This window comes from Netta rufina, assembly GCF_964035555.1.
Source record: "Netta rufina genome assembly, chromosome: 3".
Classification (NCBI taxonomy): Eukaryota; Metazoa; Chordata; class Aves; order Anseriformes; family Anatidae; genus Netta; species Netta rufina.
Genome location: NC_140125.1, coordinates 98,800,984 through 98,823,649, shown reverse-complemented (window position 1 = coordinate 98,823,649; position 22,666 = coordinate 98,800,984). Strand labels below are relative to the sequence as shown.

The window sequence follows — 22,666 nt, the reverse complement described above, 5'->3', positions numbered from 1 at the left end:
ATTTCTTCAAATATTCCTGTACTTGGGGATAATCTGTGGTGCTTTCATTTGTCACAGTACTCAAGTGCCCAGAAGAATGAATTGAAAGGCATCCAGCCACATACAAATATGAAAGTCTGAGGCATTAAATATGACTAATTGGCATGTCTTGGCAGTCTTCCTTAAAGTGTGCCTTGATTTGAAGCAGATGCAGCCAGGCATTTTAATCCAACTTCAGATGAAAAAATATTCTTTGTCTGATCCCCAGAAGACTGACACATTTTTACCAGAAAATTTAGCTGCATGTAGGCTGACAGAAGATGTTAAAGATTACAGCAGCAAAGCCAAGAGAAGAAGGGAAACTGGTATATGGCACCAAAGGAATTACTGCTTGTCCATCAGAGGTATGGCTATGAATCAGTCATATTGGGCACTGAAGGCTATACCACTGTACAAACTGTGTTCAGAGTCGTATCAAACCTCACAGCCTTTGCCTCTGTGGGTTTTAAGTTTGTGTCATACATAGGATTTTCAAATGAAGCCTGTCCATTGCTGTTTTCATGTCCAGCATATCCATTGTACTGTACTTTTGGTCTTGTTCTGGAAAAAAAGGCAGGAAATGGACATTAGTAAACATTACAAATAAAAATTCTACAAATATCACAAGTTTTATGTTCAAAGTTCCTGTCTACACAAGCTGCATAACTGTCTAACGCAGATAAACGGAAATCCATAAAGGATGTTGCAGGGACTCAAAAAGTAAGAGAAATCTGTCTGAAAGTTGCTTTTAAAACATGAAAAGAAGAACACAAATTCTTAATTGGCAAATTGATACTACAAAGCATGAAAACAATATAGGCATAATAGAGGTATAAATATTCCCCATGTAAAATCTGTCAAAATTATGACAACTTCATAGCCTGTTGTTAGTGGCCAAATTGGCAGCCAAAACTAAAGCAATGCACAGCAAAAGTACAAACAAAATACTTTGAAAACTAATAATATTTATAACACGTTATGTCAGTAGTAACAATTATGATATTTTCTGATGACATTTTCATTTTTAGATTGCTATACTCTGGCCATAAAAGAATTCTTGCATTGAGTGGAAACACTTATTCCAGCTTTACTAAATTAACAGCTTACCAAATTACAAATATATGTAATGGTCTTTCCAAAGTATTGGTTTTAATTTGAAAAGTTCAATGGCATCTTTAATTGATAAATTTAATTATATCACAGTCAATGCATACTAATTAACTTTCCTAGAGATATGGGATTTTATCCACACTCATTTTTACAGTATACCTAGGAACATATAAATATTATTATTGTACTGATATAGATCAATACAAACTGTCAATTTGAAAGACTTGAATAGAGTAGATGACTAGGTGTACCTAGGGACACGTGAGTGAACAGCTCCTAATTCAGTTCTTTTCAATTGCATCATGGGTTTTAGATTAGATAAACGCTCACAGCCTTTACTGACTTAGATGTTTTCTAGCAGAGATAGTGGGAGCAGTTTAGTAATTTGCTGTTATCAGCAGTTTATTACCATTCCAGAACAGGTGTAACGGGTCTCCGGGACGGTACTAAATGTACTGTCAGTGCAAAGTCAGCCAGCATAGCCTCAATTAAGCAGCTCTGCACTCTGAGTTTCTAGAAAATGGTACACTGTTAGCAGTAGAAATCTTCAGATAAGGGTCAGTAATTTCAGTTATTCCAGATAAATCTGCCATTGCATGCCTGTATATCTCCATAAATACTTCCTACAATAAACAGTACTAGACACCTTGACAGAGATTTTATATGTCCAGGCATATGTAATCAGATTGACCAAATCCTAGCTAACATTTTCAGAAATTTTGACACTTGTAGATCAAAGGATACAATGTATTATCTTTCAGGAACCATTCTTGTATTCTGGCTATTACTTTACCACCATGTAGAACATATCAAAATTTCAGGGTTGTTCACATTTTTATGTGAAGTTGTGTTAGAATATGTTAAGCCAATAATTAAATGAAAAATAAAACAGAATTTTGCAGACTTCCTGGTATATTCAGTAAAATTATATAATAAAAATAATATTATACTGTATTTTGCAACTTTAAGTCTCTCAGCACCTAAAAGTATTTAAAGAAATAAATAAAGGAGGTCCAGTATAGAATTTTATACTTTCCCTCAGCCATTGAAATAGGGCCAGAAAGTCTGTGAAGGAGAGCAAAATATAGATGCTTAAAAAATGTCAAACAATTTAGCAAAGAATTTCATGGTAAAAATTCAAAAGAGGGTTGCTGAAAAATCAAACTTTTATGAAATTATTCTGTTTTGAATAGCAGATAGGGAAAACTGTCACTGGAAAGACGTCAGTAACAGAAAATGACAACTTACAAATAATTCTTATGCATGCAATTATACCTTTTTCTGAATGTTTTTATTTAAGAAGTAACAGAACATGTTCAGAAATCTTAACATCTAAGTGTAAATAATTAATTATATTTTGATTTTATTTAGAAAGACTGAGATGCCATTTTCTGTCCTGATGCACTCTCTGTCTGCCAGATAGAAGGTATTAAAACTATGAAAAAAAAAAAAAAAAAAAAAAAAAAAAAAGCTTTAACATCACTGGTTCTAATTAGATGTTATTAATCTGGTACAGCAGAAGTATCTGTTTAAAAAAAAAAAAAAAAAAGTGTACCTATTTGTCACAGTACAGTCCTATTACATTTCATTTAGAGTTTGTCTCCTCTTTCTAAGAGCAATGTGACAGCAATGTTCCCTTTAGGTTCCATCTCTTTACCCTATCTGAAAGCCTGTTTCTTCATGCTGCTAAATAAGCTTCCCCCATTTCAAAGTTGGAGCTATCTGAGCATGCAGATCTGTAGGCACCAGAAAAGCATCTTCCAATAACTTGTTCTGTAGCACAATTCATAGCTTTTCCTGAGCAGTATTTTCAACAAAAGACTGGATTTCATTTCCTGACATGCATCATTTTAAATGGAGCTCACAAATTCAAGCCTCGCTGCAACTTTTTCTTCACAAATCATCTAATGTTGAGGTTGGTAGACAGTCAAGTCTATCACAGGCCAGTGGTGGACTTTATTTTGTCTGTATGTTTTCTTACAATCACAAAATACTCCTGCTATCGTGATTATAGAACAAAGGTTTAAGAGTGTGTTACTAAAATCAGCATTTCTGTTTAACACCATTTTACAAACTGCAAATAACATAAAGCAGTGAATATTGTAACTCAATAGGAAATACAAGAATTGTCCCAGAAAGCTCTAAACAAGTAATACCTAGAATGAACAAATATTCAAAAAATACATAGATATCAGCTTTTAAATTAAATTTTAGACAAAATGATTGAATTTATTCTATTATCTACTGACATGTAAAAGTTTCTTACAAGCTGAAGTGATGCCAATTCTAGTAGTATCTGCTAGCTTATCCAGCACGTAAGACTACGTAAGTAGTCTCATTTTGGGCTGTTTCCTTAGGGATCTTATAAATTCTTCAGCTTGTATAATTAATACTCATACACATGTTGAAAGAAGTAGCATATATTCATTTTAATAAATTGTTAAAATGAAAGAGTATAACACGTGACCTGAGATTTCAATTAGATAGCCTAACAAACCAAGGTTTATAGGTCTTTGTTCCTTAACACAGTGACTTATTTTTCTAATTGTTCACCATTAATAACTGCTCTGCACTGAACCCCTTTGTAGGAATGCTTTAAAATGTTTGTCTTTCTAGAGCAAAGATACTCTGGAAAGCTTTAGTGTTGTGTTCTTTATTCACTTATGCTTATCAAAATTAAAACAAATAGTGTATTAAGGTAGAAAATAAATTAGATTTACAATACCTGTGTTTGTAGAGGTAAAATGCAAACCCTGATAATATTAGAGCAAAGAAAGGAACAAGGATGGCAGCTGCAACAGAACTGCTGTTTGTACCATAGTAGTGATTTGAAAGGTCTGTGTCTGCACTTAAGGGACCTGAAATGAAACAAAAACGGGCAGAAATAAAAATTCCAGGCCATCTACCTCACAGTCATCTTTTTTATTCTATTTTTGTCTATATCTGTTGAATGAAAGAAATTGTTTTGATAAAATCATTCTATTTAAAAACATGAAGTAAACAGCATGCAGTATCATAGCACAGATCTTGTTAATACCACTTAATAATGTGTCATTAAAAACTATCAAAATGCTTTGAAAACAGTATTCAGTAGGTAAAATAATCCTTATTTCAGTTAAATATCATAATTATGAAATGTACCTGTCAAGAGTCACTAGCTGAATAAAATTAAGCCCTACACCTTCTACTATAAAAGATTAACACTGTAAAAATTATTCTATGGCTGCACCTTTAATATTCAGCTTAGAAATGACAAGCAATGAGTGACTATACCAAACATGAAAAAGGATGGGAGAACTGAGGTAACACAGTGCTTTTTGCTAGGTTCAATACACTCTTGTGCCTGTGCACCTCTGTGCATGTTCTTGCTGCTTCACAATTTCCTTTAAGGGTTTAGAGCTTCCAGCGGCTGCTTTTGCACTGGAATAAAATTCATGTGCAGAGAATGCAAAGGCAGTCGCCTGTGGCATGGCCTCTTTGGGTTCCTGTTGTGGACAAGCAGATAAACAGGACTGAAAGGCATTTTTTGGAACCCACTTTTCCATCAGGATAGAGAGACTTTTTCAGATTTGTTAAATAGGTCCCCAACAGACAACTACAATTGTGAAGGTTGAAAAGTAATTTTACAATTAAAGCAGAGTCAATTTCTTCTCACCATAACAAACTTACAGCTCTTCAGTGGAATAAGTTTAAGCCATACTGAGATGTTATTCAAAGAGAATAGACCAGAGCCAAGGTAAATTACTGTACAGACAAGGCTGGGACAGATATCTGGATTTGCTCTTCTGTGAGCAAATTGTTGGTGATGCTAGTAGAGTAGAATAGGAAACACCAGTGCCCAGAAATGCTCTTACCCAACAGTATGCACTGTCTCAAACACCATGATTCCCTCATTGATGGCAGCAGCAGCATCAGTCTTTTTAGGACTCTGGCCCAGATCAGCCACATAGCAGACACACAGCCACTGTGCTGCTTCTAACATTCTACTGTCATAGCTAAGTAAGATGACAATCTAAGAAAGAAACAAGCAATTCTCCTATAATTTCTTGTGGTTCAAGCTCAATTGGAAAGAAGAATGAGCTAAGGTTTTGTTCCATTAGATATTTTTAAAACTTAGATATTTCACCTGCTAATATTCTAATACATTCTGCACAATTAAACTTATGAAATCTAGAAGTAATCAAGTTCCCCTTGAAATTAAAGCATCCTCCCTAGGAATTTCAGAATCATCAGTTTTGATCACTAAACATGAAAAAAAATAATATTTTTCACTGCCTTCTGTTACGTTCTCAAAGCTATCGTCATGTTGCATGTAGTAGTCATACTTTAATGTATAAGTAGCTGTAAAAATTGAAAATATCTAATCAGAATTCAACTAAAAGAAAACAGTTTGAAATTCATTATAAGTAATTGTATGTATGTACATAGTCTGTATGAACAGACTATGGGATTTTTTAAAAAATATATACTTTTTTAAATTGAACATTTAAAACTAGACTAATTTAGATAATTTAAGTAAATGTGTTTGATAACTGAAACACAGATGATAGTACCTTAAACTTATATTGGAAGTACCTGAATTTTCAATATTTCCACAGTTTATGAAGTACTGCATTTAAAATAACCAATCCTGAAACTTTTAAATAAAATTTGCAACCTTTAATTGGCATTGGCAGTGTTGATCAGATCATGTGGTGTGTTTTTCATTATGGAAACTTTGTTCCAATTCTGGAGAATTTAAATTTTATTCATGTACAATACTTGGTCTCATGTACTTATTACAATAATTTTCACAGTTATTTGTGATTAAACATATCCTGATGTGAACTTTGTATTTCTCCTGACAGTGTTATTGTGATAAGAAATGGGAAGGCCTATTGTAATGCTCTAATTTAGGTACTGATTGCTACCACAGCTAAAACTAGAAGCATATATTGCTTTGCTTACAGCCAAGAGAAAATTAATGCAGAAAATAGTTGAGTTTTCTTTTAATTAAGAAGACATACTTTGTCACCAGGAAACATTATTCAATCAAGAGATATTCTGTAAGATTATAAATGTCTTTTAATCATTTCACAGAATGACAGGAGTTTCTTTAGCCTCCTAAAAACAGCAGCAGTCAGGTAAAGTTCAGATTTTGATATCATACAACGAAGTCCTTACCGTGCAAGCTGTTACTCATTTATGTGTACTAGAAAAAAATATTTTTGTAAGAAAATACTCATTACGATCCTTTACTTATTGTTATTTAGAACTTTCAAATGCTTTTTCTGTGTAACCCTCAGCTACGGGTTTCTGCTGTCTGCCATCACTACAACATGGCTTTGATCACTACAACATGGCTCACTAACTAAGAAAACAGCTCTTGAAGTGTGAGAGTGTGACAGCTAAAGCCATGCAAGATAAGAAAAGTAGAATTACAATTAGAAGAGCTATATCTGAGACAAAGATGGCTAGCAGCTCAAGGATTAAAGAGAATAAAATGCTGACATGGAAAGCAACTCACTGCCCTTGAGGGCAAACTTGTTCCAAGGAGAAACAGAGACTGTCTTCACCTAGCTGATAACTGTTGAACAGCAGACTTCTTTGGTACTTTGTTGGGTGTGAGGAGCATATTAATATATAGTTTCATAGTTAATTAGTCTTAGCTATTTTTTTGTGCATTTGCTAATGTATAACTGTTATGTATTCTCAAATTCTGAGTATCCTGTTTAGATGTAGAGTCTTATTGTGAATTTTGAAAGTTGTGCAAAGTGATATGGAAAGGAAGGGTAACACCTTTATAGAGTGAAATTTCAAATCCACATCTTCTCTAATGATGTTCAGTGATCATAGACCATTTTCAAGGAATGAAATTCACACCCATTGATCTAATATATTACAGATAAATTAATTATTCATATTGCATATTACTTGTCAACATTTGTTAGCTCAATCTAAACAAGCTAAAAAGTACTTGGAAGAAACTTTGAAATGACATGGATGAAGGGACTGAGTGCTCCCTTAGTAATGCAGACGATACCAAGTTAGGTGGGGCTGTTGATCTGCTAGGAAAGCTTTGCAGAGGGAGCTGGATAGGCTGGATCTATGGGCCACATCCAATTCCATGACATTCTACAGGGCTATCTGCTGGGTCTTGCACTTGGGTCACAACAACCCCATGCAGCTTTATGGGCTTGGTAAAGAGTGGCTGGAAAGCTGCCTGGCAGAAAAAGACCCATGGGTACTGGTTGATAGCTGGTTGAATATGAGCCAGCAGTGTGCTCAGGTGATCAAGAGGGCCAACAGCATCCTGGCCTGCATCTAAAACAGTGTGGCCATCACAACTAGGGAAGAAATTGTTCCCTTTCTACGTAGCGCTGGTAAGACTTGAATGCTGTATTCAGTTTGGGGCCTCTCATTACAAAAAAGATATTGAGTTGCTTGAGTGTGTGCAGAGAAGGGCAACAAAGCTGGTGAAGGGACTAGAAGACAAGACTTGTGAGGAGCACTGATGGAACTGGGGTTGTTTAGTCTGGAAAAGAGGAGGCTGAGGGAAGACTTCATTGCTCTCTAACAGTACCTGAAAGGAGGTTGTAGTAAGGAGGATGTTGTTCTCTTTTCTCATGTGGCAATTGATAGGACATGAGGCAATGGTCTCAAGTTGTGCCAGAGGAAGTTTACACTGGATATTATTAAGAATTTCTTTCTGGAGAAGGGTGATCAGAGCAAAGGTAGAGTCCCTATTCCCTACGTATTTAAGAGATGTGTGGATGTGGCACTAAGGAACATGGTTTAGTGATGAGACTCAGTAGGTCAGGTTGATGGTTGAAATTGATGATCCTGAAGGTCTTTTACAACCTAGACAATTCTAAGATTCTATGACAATCCTAATTGGAATGAACAAAGCCAAGATTTTAGAACATCAATCTTCTAGAACTCTAGAGGTGACGCACAGGCACTTGGCAGTTACAGAAGCAGAAACTAGCAGCAGTCTTTATAGACCAGGATTTTAGAACATAAAAAATCAAATAAAAAGCCCACCATATTGATGTTTTATTTGGCAAAACAGGTTAAGTCATTTAATGTTGGAACTTAGGCATTTTAAGCAGGCTAGTTCTGTTGGTAGACTGATAACAGAAATATCTTTGCCTTTTAGGTTATTCTCTAAAGCTACAAGCAAATAGAATTGCTTCTGAAAGAGGACAAACAGTACTTAGAAACTAAAGTTCTTTCAATTTTCATGTCATAAAATTCTAAGACTGAGCGTATCCACTGAGCCTAGTCTTCCTCTAGTATTGTGTGATAAGGAAACCTTCATCAAACACATTGGACTTTCACATTCAACCAAGTATTTCTTGGCAAATGCTGTTCTTTTAAGTATGCTTTCAGGTGACAAATTTCATATTACATTATTTATGCAACAGTGCCTGCATATTTTATGCATACTTATGGCTTAGTGTAAAGGCAGCAAATAGTTTAACTTCCGGAAGAAATTGAAATATTATAAGTCTTCAGCTGGAGAACAGATGAGATCATTACCTCAGCAGAATATTCATGAACATAATAAATTAAAAACAAAACAAAACCAAACACACACACACACCACACACCAAAAAAAAAAAAAAAAAAAAAAAAAAAAAAAGTTATTGAATTTGAGAGCTTATGGACAAATGTTACGACCTTTACTGACCTGAAATTTGCTGTTTTGTTTTAGCTATTGGTTTTTCAGTGTAGAACCTACAGACAATCAGTGCCTATTTAATTAGCACATAAAGAAATCTATTATCCTTTAATGGAGAGTATCTGCAATTACAGAAATCTCACTTCTGAGATGTTAAAGATGAAAAGAATCCCTCAGCATAGGAATACATGTAACAGTAACACTACAGCTCCTTACTAGCCTTTGGAAAATACAAACTGAGCTCTCATATTACAACTCTAAGCAGTGATACATTTTCTACCATCACAGAATACAGCTATCAGAGAATACTGTAACTGTTGAATTGTCATTCTGCTTGTTCTTCCTTTATCTCCATGTGTTATTGATTTCAATGCTAAAACAAATGGCTCCAAACTTCTCTTAGGTAGCTGGAGAAGTAGTGATATCTTTTCTGGCCGGGGTCAAGTAAAAAGAAAAAGAGAAAACAAAACAAAATCCAACAACCCATATCCCCACTGTTTTGAGATAGAAAAAAAAATCAGTCATAGAGTATCAAAGCCTATTAAATAAGATGCATGCTTGAGCAAATCTTGGTGCTCTATTTTTACAGTGTGCTTGTTAAAATCAGAAAGAAAAAGCAGCTTAGACGTTATGATGATAAGGATTATACCAAAACACAGGCAGACAGATAATCTGTCACACATAAGCGTTTACTCTTAAGACTGAAATAATATTCAGCTTCAAAAACTGACAGTTCTTAGGCTGAGAAACTGAAGAGTAAGATCTTTTCCCCTTGTGATTAAACGTATATATAGCACTTTAAGAGGTGGCCAACATGAGCAAATCCTTAGGGTAACTGATATCACAGCAGTTAATAGAGTGTAGAAATACAAGGGAGTTTTGGCAGAACTGTAAAAGGCATTGAGTACAGTACCAATGAAGTTAATGGAACCGAGGCAATTTATAAAATGTAGGTACTCTCTGCTATTGACATACTAGCTGGGCTGTCTCTCCATGCAAGCCCAGTACTTTGCTGTGTATATACTACACTGTAAACATTATATTCCAGGATCAGGAAATGCAAATGTCCATGTCTGGTATTTTTCAAAACTATTTAATAAGCAAATATTTCGTGAGTAAATACTTAAGTAGCTTTTATGACAAAATTATTTTTTAAGTAAAAATAACTAGTTTATCAGCAGCTGCTGGAGTAGTGTTTGAATATATACCTCAGTCATACATTTCATATTTTTGACGGTGAAGTGGAATTCTGTCTAAATACATACGTATTCTGAAAAGTACCCCCACCAGAAATAAGCAGTTTCCTAATGAATGTTAAAATCAGTGTCAAATCTTCCCTTTTAATTTCCTTTGTGATTCTGATTGCAATTTATACATTTGAGCAGAAAAAGGCTTTGCATTGTGTGACATGCATTATTTTTTTTTTTTATTATATAAAGTGTACACAGAAAAGGAATCAGTTGCAATGGCTCTTTAGGAACATTCTGTATTCATTTCATTAGGTAGCTATGCTACAAAAGATGAGATAGTAACATATTAAGCAGAATGAACTTGGTATTTGAACTGCAGATTTAAAATATGCACTGTATATTTTATAATAGCAATGGCATGAAATAAACATGCTTGCTTCAGCTAGAAAGCTGATGGGAGTCATTTGTTGAACTGGCTCTTGCAAAACCCCCAAATATATATCCTAAAGCTCTATGAATGCATTTACCTTGTCTTTGGAGCATAAATTTTCCAAAGTCTTTTCCATGTATGTCACCTTGATAGGTGAAAACACCTCTTTCAAGCCCTGATGACACCTAGAGTAGGTTGAGGAAGAAGAAAACATAAAATTTATTTCTGATATAAATAAATAAGAATACTTAACCCTTTTTTCTGATTTAGTTATATGAAGTTTTTACAGATATATTTTTTTCACTTCCTTAGTGATTATGTTTATAGAACATTAATCATTGAAAGTTTGCATCACTGTTACAATTTTAAAATAACACTTGGAATGACTTTAAAACATCTGATGTAAATGCTGGGTTTGAACATTCTTTAATTGATATTTACAGATTTTGTTAAATGTACAGATGAAGCTGTCAGTCTTTAAAATATTTCCCATAGACAGCATCCTGAGGCACAAAAGAAAACCGCAAAGAGGAAAATAACTCTTTTTCTTCAAGATTAAATCACAACTCTAAGAATCAACGTTTAAGAAATATTGAGACAATAAAAAAAAATCCTTCAGGTGAAAATTCTAAGTCAAATAAAATAGTCTGTTAAGGTACTACATATTTACTCTTCTTTATGCTGAAAAATTATTGCGTAAATAGTTTTCCTGAGATTGACTGAATATGTGCCAAACCTATACTACTTCTCAATATAGGAAAACAGCTGCTATTTCTAATGCAATATTGTTCATTCTCACTTTCTGTGAAGAACTTCCCTTATGTATCCCTTCTTAAGGTGAGAGTTCTTTTAACTTTTAATTTTTCTGACAGTGAACTATTTAACAAACGAATAAAGGTAAAATTCCCACTCACGTATAACTACACAAGGCAAAAACATAGCATAATATGCTGATTCACTCCACTTTCCACTTAGTAAGCTAAAAATGCTAATGGGAGTGTGGGAGATAGAAGATTATATACATAATTCGGAAAAGAAAAATAATGTGGTTTCTACACTGACACCTACTGTGCTGTATTCAATATTTATGTTTAGAGTTATATAGGAAAATCACAAATTACTTTAAAATTTAAACTCAGCAAGCTATAGTAATCTAGTTACTTACATAACCATCTAGTGCCCAGTTGTCATTTTCAAACTTGCTTACAAAAATATCACTTTGTCCTTTAATCTGAAAAATTTTCAATAGCAAATGGGCTTCTTCTTTCTTGTAAACACCTATTAATATAAACAACACATGCCTTTTAAACAATTTTTGAACTATTTTATTCAAATATCATTTCAAAGCCAAGTACATTGCTTTAGAAGTAAAATATTTTGTAAAGAACATGTAAGAACATAATTTTAAAACTTGGATAAAATAAGAGTTTACATTGCTGTAATAACAGGATCTAATTTCATTTATCTTTTGCCCTTTGTCCATACTATAATTGGTAACAAAATGCAAAGATGTTTTTATACTGTTAGATTTTATACATAAATGACCATGAATATCTGTCTTTTCATGCACTATTTCAGTAATTCTGAATACACAGAGAATTACTTCCCTGCTAAGATAAAATTGTCAGTTAGAACTGGAAAAATTTGGATTTTACTGACAACACAACGTTATATTACTCCAGTAAATAACAGTGCTTAAGTGAAAGAAAATCTGCTGTAAGGTAGCCATGTCAAATATAACTATGATCAGAGACTAGATCAGAACATCACGGTGTCAGATTTGAAGAAAGGAATATACAATGTTGATTAAAAGGTAGGCATAATTTACTACATACTACATGACGTACGTCATGCCATTATCAAGACCATATTGTTTTAAAGCAGATATTGTTTAAAGCAGATCATTGTTGAATAATGGATCTTTTCAGTGTTACAGTTCTTAAAATGCTGCATACACTTTGCATATCACAGAATCACCTGTGAGTTTAAAAGGTCAATGCTACCCACCAGTCTGAGATTAATAAAAACAAACAAAAAATGAACAAACAAAAAACAACCAATGTAAATGTAATGGAAATGAAATGAATAGGAATGAAATTGAAATGTAATGGGAAAAATAGGTGGGTAACTACATAAAAATAACTGAAATACATGGTAAAGTGACTGTTAGCACCTTCCCTTTTGGAAAATAAGCAGAAAAAGGTTTTTTAGTGAAAACAAAGTTTTTTGCTTCCTGTTCAAGAGAAAATAAAACAAAACTGATCAAGAGAAAAACAAACAAATGAAAAAAGGACAGATTTTATAACATTGAATTCTGAGCCTACCTGATAGTTTGAGTTGTATGTTGGATGCTTCAGTGAATGTAGCATTTACTTTGCTGCTTGTAGTATTGAACCAATCAACAGTCAGAGTAGCAGGCTGTCTTTTTCCTAAATATTCATAAAACCCTTTCCACAGTGAATTTATAAAAAATACATCTGAAGGAACTAAAGTGGAAGAATAGAGAAGAGAAGAGAAGAGAAGAGAAGAGAAGAGAAGAGAAGAGAAGAGAAGAGAAGAGAAGAGAAGAGAAGAGAAGAGAAGAGAAGAGAAGAGAAGAGAAGAGAAGAGAAGAGAAGAGAAGAGAAGAGAAGAGAAGAGAAGAGAAGAGAAGAGAAGAGAAGAGAAGAGAATTACAACAAAGTAGCAATATTTCTAGACACTTACATTCTTCAGTTTCTCTGTCACAGCATCATTCTGCTATTCTAAGGAGGTATTACAGTAAAAAATTAACAATTGTTAGAACAATATTTCTAATGATCTTTCAACACAATTGCCTATCCTATATCATACCTGTCCATCACAATATGTTTTTAAATAACCTCACACTTCATAGCTTGAGTGCTTCAGTCAATGTCCCAAAGACTATGAAAAATGATGGACTCTACCCTTAAAGACCCGTAGCTTTAGGATATGATGAAGAAGGGGGAAGAATATTTTCAAGTCAGGGATTCCTGGAAGGAGACACTCTTAGGCCACTCTACTTGTTTCATGAACAAAACAGCGCTGTGTATAACATTCTACTGTTTTCACTGAATTCCAGATACAGCTTAGCACAAGTTTTTATCTGTCTTTTCTCCACACCTTTTCTCCATGCATTATTGCTTAAATTTCAATTGGGATCTCACAATACTTAAAGATAATATATTTCCTGAGAACATATTAATTTTGTAAAGTATCTTGTAGACTCTTTTTTTTTTTTTCCTAGATATTTCTCATTGCTTTCCTACAATAGTTACTTACAGTAAATTTGAAATCTGATATTTAAAAAATGTTAAAATTATTTTTATTGGTCTTTTATTTGCTGTTAATTAAAATGTATCTGAATTTATCCCTGTGAAGGTGAACATCTAGTATTACTTGTTACAGTTCTGACAGGTTAGTACCTGTTATAAGACTGTTATAAAGGAGCTGACACCACACTTCTGTTTCCACATTTAACATCTTCAATGTCTAGTATCTTTGACTATTTTAACTGCCCATAATAGGTGTTAATCTTTGTCCCATAGAAGCTGCTGAGGCATCTTAGTGGCTCTGACTCAATTCTGTCCAGCCCTTACAATGTCCGCCTTTCCCACACAATATAGAAATGTAGAATTAGTAAAATTAACTTTGTGGTTATTATATGAACTCTACACCAACTGCAGATTATCCTCCAAACATAAGGAATGGGAAAATCCATAGCTACTAATTAAAACAGCTTCCTAACAATTTTTGCAAAGGCTATACAAAGCGGTGAGAACCATAGGAATCATACACAATATTATAGTTGCTAAATACATACATGGGTATTGTGAGAACTCATTATTTGCAATTTATATTCTATTACAATTTACAGTACTGTTAAAATGGTATTACTATTTCTTATAAAAACTATAACTAGAAAAAATAGTAATTTAATAAACAATATCATTTCTATTCAGACATCTGAAGATTGAAAATGACAACATTAATTTATTCTGTTACAAAAATTGTAGTTGACAAATATTAGTTTCATCCCATAAAATATAGATAGCAATAAATGAAATTCTACCAAAACACAAGATAACAAGGTAAAGAAAATGCTCCAAAATACAGTATTCTATACTTAACAGAATTCACAATTTTAAAAGACATAATAACAGTGCTGACTTGGTTTTTTAAAAAAATAGTTTAAAAAAAAATATTTAAAAAAAATGCTTTTGTTAATTACTGACTTTTATTACACAGATTCAATTCTCTAATCACCATTATTTGTATGATCAATTAATTATTTATCAAAATTGGTCATAAGGGACATGATATGGTGTGAACTAACACTGATGCTCTGCATAGTGAATGTATTTGACTTGGTCTATAATTTAATTTGGCATTGAACTTCAAAACCTGTGTGGTATCAGATTAATGCATACCTTAGCAGTGTGGTGATGAGAATCCTATAATAAATTAAGATGGTATATTAATTATAATGAATGCACATTACCCCCTGAATTGCTGCAAGTCTACAGAAGTGATGTATTTGAAAAGAACTCATTTCAGATTTCACCTGACACGCTCACTAATAATATCACTAGGAAGGTTAATTATTAGCAGAAATACCTTTTTATCCCATCTATTCTACAGAGTCCTTCCATGAATTGCTGTGACTGTTAAGCATTCATCTTGTTTTCCCTGACGTTTGCTAAAATTCAGAATATACAGTTGCAAGCTAATTTATTTGGTAAAAAATCTGCTTATAGTTAAATTGGTAAAAAACAATAGGTCTCTTCTTCTAAAAATGACTGAACATGAGAAGACCTACAAAAAGGAATTATCAGAGGTATTTCAATATTTTTTCAATATTTTGTCAGTGGCAGGAGGACAAAGTTGACTGCACACATATGGCCCATACCATTTGGGAAAACCTGACTTAGAATACCTATGAAATGAAGGTCAAGAAAAATGTAAAAGACAGAACTTTGAATCCAACCCTTAAAATTGTAGTCTATGCTCATAAGGCTCTCCATTATAGCAATCTCTCTGATATAAAACTCCTTCAAATCTACTTCTTATACATGCTTTATGCTTTTGGCTTGACAATTTTTTTTGTGCGGTTCACAGAATTAGTATTGTAGAAACTATTAAAATTTTGTTTTGGAAATAACTTCATAGAGTAGGTTTAACATGGTACTTATCATGAGTGACTTCAACATTTATATTCCTTTGAAATTAGTTATAAAATACCTAAGTTAAATACTGGTAATAGTTTTATCATCCATAGCAACCTAAGGTGTGAATCAGTTTAATTTATTTAGATCTAAAACTCTTCTTGTATACAAACCTGGAGTTTTAGTTATTGTTTCATTAACTTCTCTGACTCCTTTACCTACAAGTAAAAAGACAAATTATCATTTTCATGAACATATTTGATATTTTTTAATAGAATGTTAAAACAATGCCTGATTGTTGCAATTATCCCTTATCCAATAAAGTTATATTTAAAACAGAAATAACTGAAGTCTTGAATACTTTACATGTTCAAACCTTTACACTTAAATGAAAGCCATCAGAAAATAATTTAGGAAAACAACATTTTTAGTGTGAAAAGTTGTCTGGTTAGCCAATTATTTTATACACTTAGGCCTATAATTTTATATCAGTGCTATAAAAGAGAGCCTTATAGGGGGGACAAATACTGTATATAATTACTCATAATATATTAAATATAATTAAAACTGTGTTAACAAAGGTTGATACATTTATGACACAAACCAGCAAAAGCCAGATAGCTAGATTAAAATGACAGTATCAGATATCATGGGAAAGAATCACAACCGGTATATTTTTCTGTACTTCTAGTGCACTCCGCAGAGTTAAATTCTTTGATGGCACCTAAGGTTCTGGCCTCATATTGTTGGTCATTTAAAAATACAACTAGTGTCTAGTAATAGATTCTGTCTTGCATGGATTGTGTTTGGTTTGGTTTGTTGTTTTCTTTTTTTTGTATGTTTTTTCTTTAGTAGCAGAAATTCAATGATTAGACTGATTAAGTGCTAAAATAGCATAAAAATGTGAGGTACATAAAAAATCATACCTAAAGACTGCATGCGAAGAAAAATTGTATTAGTTTATAGAAACCTTTTCTGCATTTTCTTAAAAAATCAACAAAAAACATCTATCTTTTATCTCACTGTATTAATTATATATTACCCCTGAAAAATCATCCTTTATGGATCTACAGTAAGATAAATTTTTATGGGTAGATCATACTTCTCAATGTTGAAACAAAAAAAGTTTAACCATACCTTTAAGAAAAATAAAATACTGTTCAGCCCTCAAATCTATTTAGAGTTCTTTGACACGTTAGAATTAAATGTGTTGCTTGTATCTTTCCCATGTATCTGATCGTTTTTTACTTTGCTCATATTCTAAACGTTTATTGTTGTTGTTGTTTGTTTGTTTGTTTATTTCTATGTATTGGGTATGTATAGCCATGTTTATTCACATGTAAAGGCCAAATTTAGCCCTCACAATTACATACTTAGAGTTATTTTAGCAAAACAATATGAAATTTATATGGCTGTAAATAAAAGTGAAACCTGGTGCAAAGATTTATTTTAATTTTAAAATATGTTGTTCATTTTTATTTTAGAAGTTTCTCTTAGACAAAAATCACACCTGAATGAATCTAAAAGTCAACTCCTGTGAAATACTTTTCACAGAAAATCATGCATTAAACACTGAACACATTGAAATACTCTTTAAAACTATGCCAAAAAGATTAGGAAGAATACAGTTAAAAGTAATACTTTATATTATTTTTTTTTGTTTGCTTTTAAGGAATAAACTTATGTATGTGTGCCTGTGCATTTACATACATATACTCCTATGTCTTCCTCCATGAGCTCCAGATGCTATGTTTACTTTGACTTTTTAAACTATTGGTAAAAAAAACATTTCATAACATAACGTAACATAAGGTAAAAAACATTTCATAAAGTAAACACTCTTTCTGGGCAGCAAGCTTATTAGCAAAGCTTTGAAGTAGATTTAGTGGGGGAAGAGGATGTACCTCTGAGTAACGGAAAAGAAACAGGGAACAGAAACACTTTAGGAAGCAACAGGAAAATATCTGTGAATTGTCAGAAAGGAATTAGGAAGGGCTACTCTAAAAAGGTGATACAGTCAATATCCCAGCTGAAATGCCTCTACAGTAGTGCACACAGCATAGGAAACGAGCAGGAGGAGTTAGAAGCCACAATGCAATCAGAAAACTATGACCTAATTGCTATAACAGAAACATATTTGGACAAATCACACAACTGGAACACTGCAATCAAGGGAAGAAGATGCAGAGGTGTTGCCCTCTATGTTAAGACATGGATAGATTGCAAAAGAGCTGCCTCTCAGAAACAGCCACAGACAGGTTGAGAGCTTGTGGGTAAAAGTTAAGGACCAGACCAGTAAGATGTCCAGTAAGGACACCTTGTGGTTGGGGTCTACTACAGGCCACCTGACAAGACCTTCTTGTTTCAGCTACAAGAAGCAACATGCTCACAGGCTCTCATCCTGATGGGGGTTTCAACCACCCAGATGTCTTCTAGAAAAGCTACATAGCAGGCCATAAGCAATCTAGCAGACTCCTGGATTGTGTCAAGGATAACTTCCTGGTCCAGGATTACACAAACTAACCAGAGGATAAGTGTTACTGGACCTAGTGCTCACCAGTGTGGAGGAACTCATTAAAGACTTGGAGATGAGGGGCAGTCTGGGTTGTAGCAACCATGCCTTGGTTGAGTTCATGATCTTGAGGAATGTGGCCTGGCAAAGAGAAATGTCTTTAGAGGTGTTCAAGACCAGGTTAGATGAGACCCTGAGCAACCTGATCTAGTGGGCAGCATCCCTGCCTATGGCAGAGGGGTTGGAACTAGGTGATTTTTGAGGTTCCTTCTAACCCAAGCCACTCTATGGTTCTATGAAAAGTCAAGACCCCAAACTTTCAAAGAGTGAACTTCCAGCTGTTTAAAGACCTGGTGGATGTGATCCCCTGGGATATTGTCCTTAGGGACAGAGGAACTGCTCAGAGCTGGCAGCTCTTTTAGGGTACTGTTCTTAGAGTGGAATAGCTCTCCATCCCCACATGTAAGAAATCAAGCAGGGAAGGCAGAAACCAACATGGCTGAGCAAGAACCTGTTGGTCAAACTGAGGCACAAGAAGGAAATGCACAGTTAGTGGGAGCAAAAACATGTGGCCTAGGAAGAGTACAGAGATGCTGTCAAGACGTGCAGAGATGGGATCAGGAAAGCCAAGGCATAGATGGAATTAAACTTGGCAAGGGATGCAAAGAAAAACGAGAAGGGCTTCTATAGGTGCATTGGCCAGAAAAAAACAAAAGCCAAGGAGAATGTACCCCCTCTGATAAATAAGAAGGGAAAACACAAAACAACAGACATGGGGACGGCTGAGGTAATCAACAACTTATTTGCCACAGTCTTCACTGCCAGTCAGGCTTCCCATGTCTCTTGAGTGGGGGAACAAAGTCCCTCCCAGTGTAAGCAAAGAGCAGGTATAAGACAACCTGATGAAACTGAACAGGTACGAGTCTATAGGTCCCAATGTCATGCATCCCTGGGCCCTGAGGAAACTGGCTGATGTAGTTGCCAAGACATTCTCCAACACATTTGCAACATCAAGGCAGTCAGGTGAAGTCCCCAGTGACAGGAAAAAAGGAAACATCACTCCCATTTTTACAAAAGGTAGAAAAGACATGGGGGCTATGAACTGGTAAGCGACTGTGGAAGAGATCCTCCTGAAAGCAAGGTTAATACACATGCAAGACAAGGTGATCCAAGACAACTAGCATGGTTTTACCAAAGATAAATCCTGCCTGACCAATCTGGTGGCCTCCTATGATGGAGCGACTGCATCAGTCAATAAGGGAAGATTGACCGATGTCATCTACCTGGACTTCTGTAAGGCTTTGAGATCCTGATCTCTAAGTTGGAGAGAGATGTATTGAAAGGTGGGCCATTTGGTTGATAAGGAATTGGCTTGATGGCTGCAGCCAGAAGAGTTGTGGTCAATGGCTCTATATCCAGGTGGAGGCCAGTGATGAGTGGTGTCCCTCAGGAGTCTGTCTTGGGACCAGTGCTGTTTAGTATCTTTTTCAACGATTTGGAGGAATCTAGTGCACCCTCAAGCAAGTCTGCAGATGTCACAAGCTGAGCTGTGCAGTTGATATTAAAGAAGGAAGAGATGCCATTCAGAGGAACCTGGACAAGCTTGAGTGGGCCCAAGAGAACTGAGTGAGGTTCAACAAGTCCAAGTGCAAGGTGCTGCACCTGGGTCAGGGCAATGACATAAGGACAGACTGGGAGAAGAACTCACCGAGAGCAGCCCTGCAGAGAAGGACTTGGGGGTTCTGGTGGATGAAAAGCTCAACATGAGCCAGCAGTGTATGCTTGCAGCCCAGAAGGCCAACTGCATCCCGGGCTGCATCAACAGAGGAGAGCCAGCAGGGCAAGGGAGGTGATTGCCCCCTCTGCTCTGCCCTTGTGAGGTCCCACTTTGAGTGCTGAGTCCAGCTCTGGGTCCCCCAGCACAGGAAAGACATGGACCTGTTAGAGTGGGTCCAGATGAAGGCCACGAAGATGATCAGAGGGCTGGAGCACTTCTTGTATGAAGAAATACTGAGAGAGCTGTGGATGTTCAGCTTGGAGAAGAGAAGGCTCCCGGGAGACCTCCTTGTGGCTTTTCAGTACTTAAAAGGGGGGTTATAAAAAAAATGGAGTGTGACTTCTTACTTGGACAGATAACAATAGGACAAGAGGAAATGGTTTTAAACTGAAAGAGGGTAGATTTAGGTTAGATGTTAGGAGGAAGTTCTTCACTCAGAGGGTGGTGAGGCACTGGAACAGATTGCCCAGAGAAATTGTGGATGCCCCATCCCTGGAGGTGTTCAAGGCCAGGTTGGATGGGGCCCTGGGCAACCTGATCTAGTGGGTGGCATCTCTGCCCATGGCAGGGGTGTTGGAGCTAGATGGTCTTTGATGTCCCTTCCAACCCAAGCCATTCTAGGATTCTATTATTCTGTTGTGTCATATGCATTTTTAAATAGTAATTGTGAAATATTTGATCCTATTATAGAAAATAAAAATGTCACAGATAATGAAATCTGACCGAGTAGAGGACAATATATCACTCATGTAATGACTTACTTTTACAAATAGGAGATTTTCCTGTCCATTTCATATCTGGTTTACATGTCCGATGTTCTGATCCACCAGCAAGAAAAAATCCTGGCTGACAGGTATACACCAAAGTATATCCTAAAGTAGGAAGATCTATTGCTTTCACATCTACATGTGCCGGTGTCTCTGGCTGCCTACAAGCATGAGCTGCAAAAGGTTTTTAAGAGTTAGAAAAAGTGGTGGCAAACAGTGTCCATAGGATTAGTGTATTAAATTTAAAACAAATGCACACATGCCAACTTACTCCCTTTTCTTCCGTAAGCTTGTACACCTTTTAGAAATGTTACTATACTCTATGTGTATGCTTTTTTAGTGTGGGAAGATGGAAATGATACTATCAGATATTCTTGCGCAAAATTAAATCATGATAGCAAGACTGAAAACTGTTACAATGAAGAGAAGCATGTGCCATTGCATATGTCCTGTGAATTTTTGTACTGTCACAGCTTCAAGCATCACTGCCATTTTAAAGAGTCTTGAAAATTAGAGTGGTTACTGTGTTAAATAAATTCATTATAAATTTCAAATGACATAAAAGTTCCACAGGAAGGCTTTATCATAGTACACTGATTATAACAGATACTGTTGCTCAGTAGGCTTCTTCCTCTGTGCTCCAGTGCATTAATTTACAACAATACGAAGTTAATTTTAAATAGGATAAGAATCTAAGGTCATTCTCATTAAATATTTTTAGCTTAGATGAGTGTATTTTAATACAATAGTTGTTCAACGTCCATAAAGACATAAATGCAGTAATCATTTATATATCCACACATAACCCAGAAAAGCTGAATTTTGTTAAGTTGTTTATAATTTATGATATCTAGCCAACAGAATAGTCCCATGCATATTTCAGGTGCCTGTTCACTAATTATCCAGCATACACACAAAAAAAATATATTAACTTAAAGCAACTAATGCAGTGGGTTAATGAGGAAAACTTTTCTGAATAAAAATTATTGTACAATAATAATACTATTGTATCATAATACAATAATATTTGTATAAGTATTTCTAATTAAATTGCTGTGAACCTCAAGAAGAAAATATTATCTGAAAAATCTTTCTTCAAAGTAATATTCTGAATACATCTTTGTTCTTAGAATAGAAAGAAAAAAAGAATACAGTTAAATAAATTTGACTTTTTTGTAACATACTATTTACTAAGAATTTACACATGCATCAGCCTGTAGCTCTTTCAAAATTGCACAGCATACAAACTCAGATAAGAAAACAGACTTACGAATACATTCAGACTGTATGCCACTCCAAGTTAAGTTAGCAAGACAAGAACGGGTGGTAGATCCCTGAATATGATAACCTTTCCTGCATCTGAAAAAGACTGTGCTCCCAACCTAAGGATCAAAACAGAATATTAGATGAAAAAGGTATCCATCATCTATAGATAGATATCAAGACTGTGATAAACTAGCAGAGATTTTTTTTTTTTTCAAAAAGTGTCCTCTGTTTACAGTATTTAAGTTTTTGCATGAGATGAAAATCTCGAGTAACTCATCTTCCATAACCTTATTTGAAAGCAGTATGTTGAAAAATATTGACAAGGCTGTGTGCATGGAAAAGAACAAGACATGCATTTCAGTTTATTACTTTGCTAGTGTAACAGAAACAAACTAAATGACAGAGATGTATCTCTCTGTATATCACTGAATATATTCAATTTAACTTGACGATTAAGTCTGTTTTAAAGGTTTCTCATTGTGTGACTTCATTAAAATTATTTTTAAGGGAAAAAAGGAAAAAAAAATGCAAGGAACAGTTGCATCCACAACTAAATTCCAGAAAACTCCAGGTCACAATTCTTTACATTGTATTTGACACTATTAAGTACGTAAGTTTTACTAGAGATGTTCAACTCGCAAAGAAATGGTTTGGAAGCCTTTCTATGGTCAACTGTGATATGACCTTTCCAGAAGAAAAATAACTATGAAAACTCTACTTAGGCATGTTTTGAGGAAAGAAAAGCATGAAATCTGAATAAAAATGTGA

At 34.7% G+C, this 22,666-nt stretch overlaps 1 protein-coding gene across 1 annotated transcript in view; it reads right to left on the bottom strand.

The window, feature by feature from the left end:
• Nucleotides 1–419: 419 nt before the first annotated feature.
• The window catches only part of CSMD1 (CUB and Sushi multiple domains 1), a gene marked incomplete at both ends in the record, with an annotated part of 1,174,241 nt that continues 1,151,994 nt past the window's right edge, over nt 420–22,666 (bottom strand). Inside the window, 8 exons of the mRNA XM_084285255.1 lie at nt 420–579; nt 3,854–3,986; nt 10,509–10,596; nt 11,577–11,689; nt 12,736–12,897; nt 15,750–15,794; nt 20,627–20,806; nt 21,903–22,014. Coding sequence (XP_084141381.1) covers nt 420–579; nt 3,854–3,986; nt 10,509–10,596; nt 11,577–11,689; nt 12,736–12,897; nt 15,750–15,794; nt 20,627–20,806; nt 21,903–22,014 — 993 coding nt within the window. The remainder of the gene's footprint in view (nt 580–3,853; nt 3,987–10,508; nt 10,597–11,576; nt 11,690–12,735; nt 12,898–15,749; nt 15,795–20,626; nt 20,807–21,902; nt 22,015–22,666) is intronic.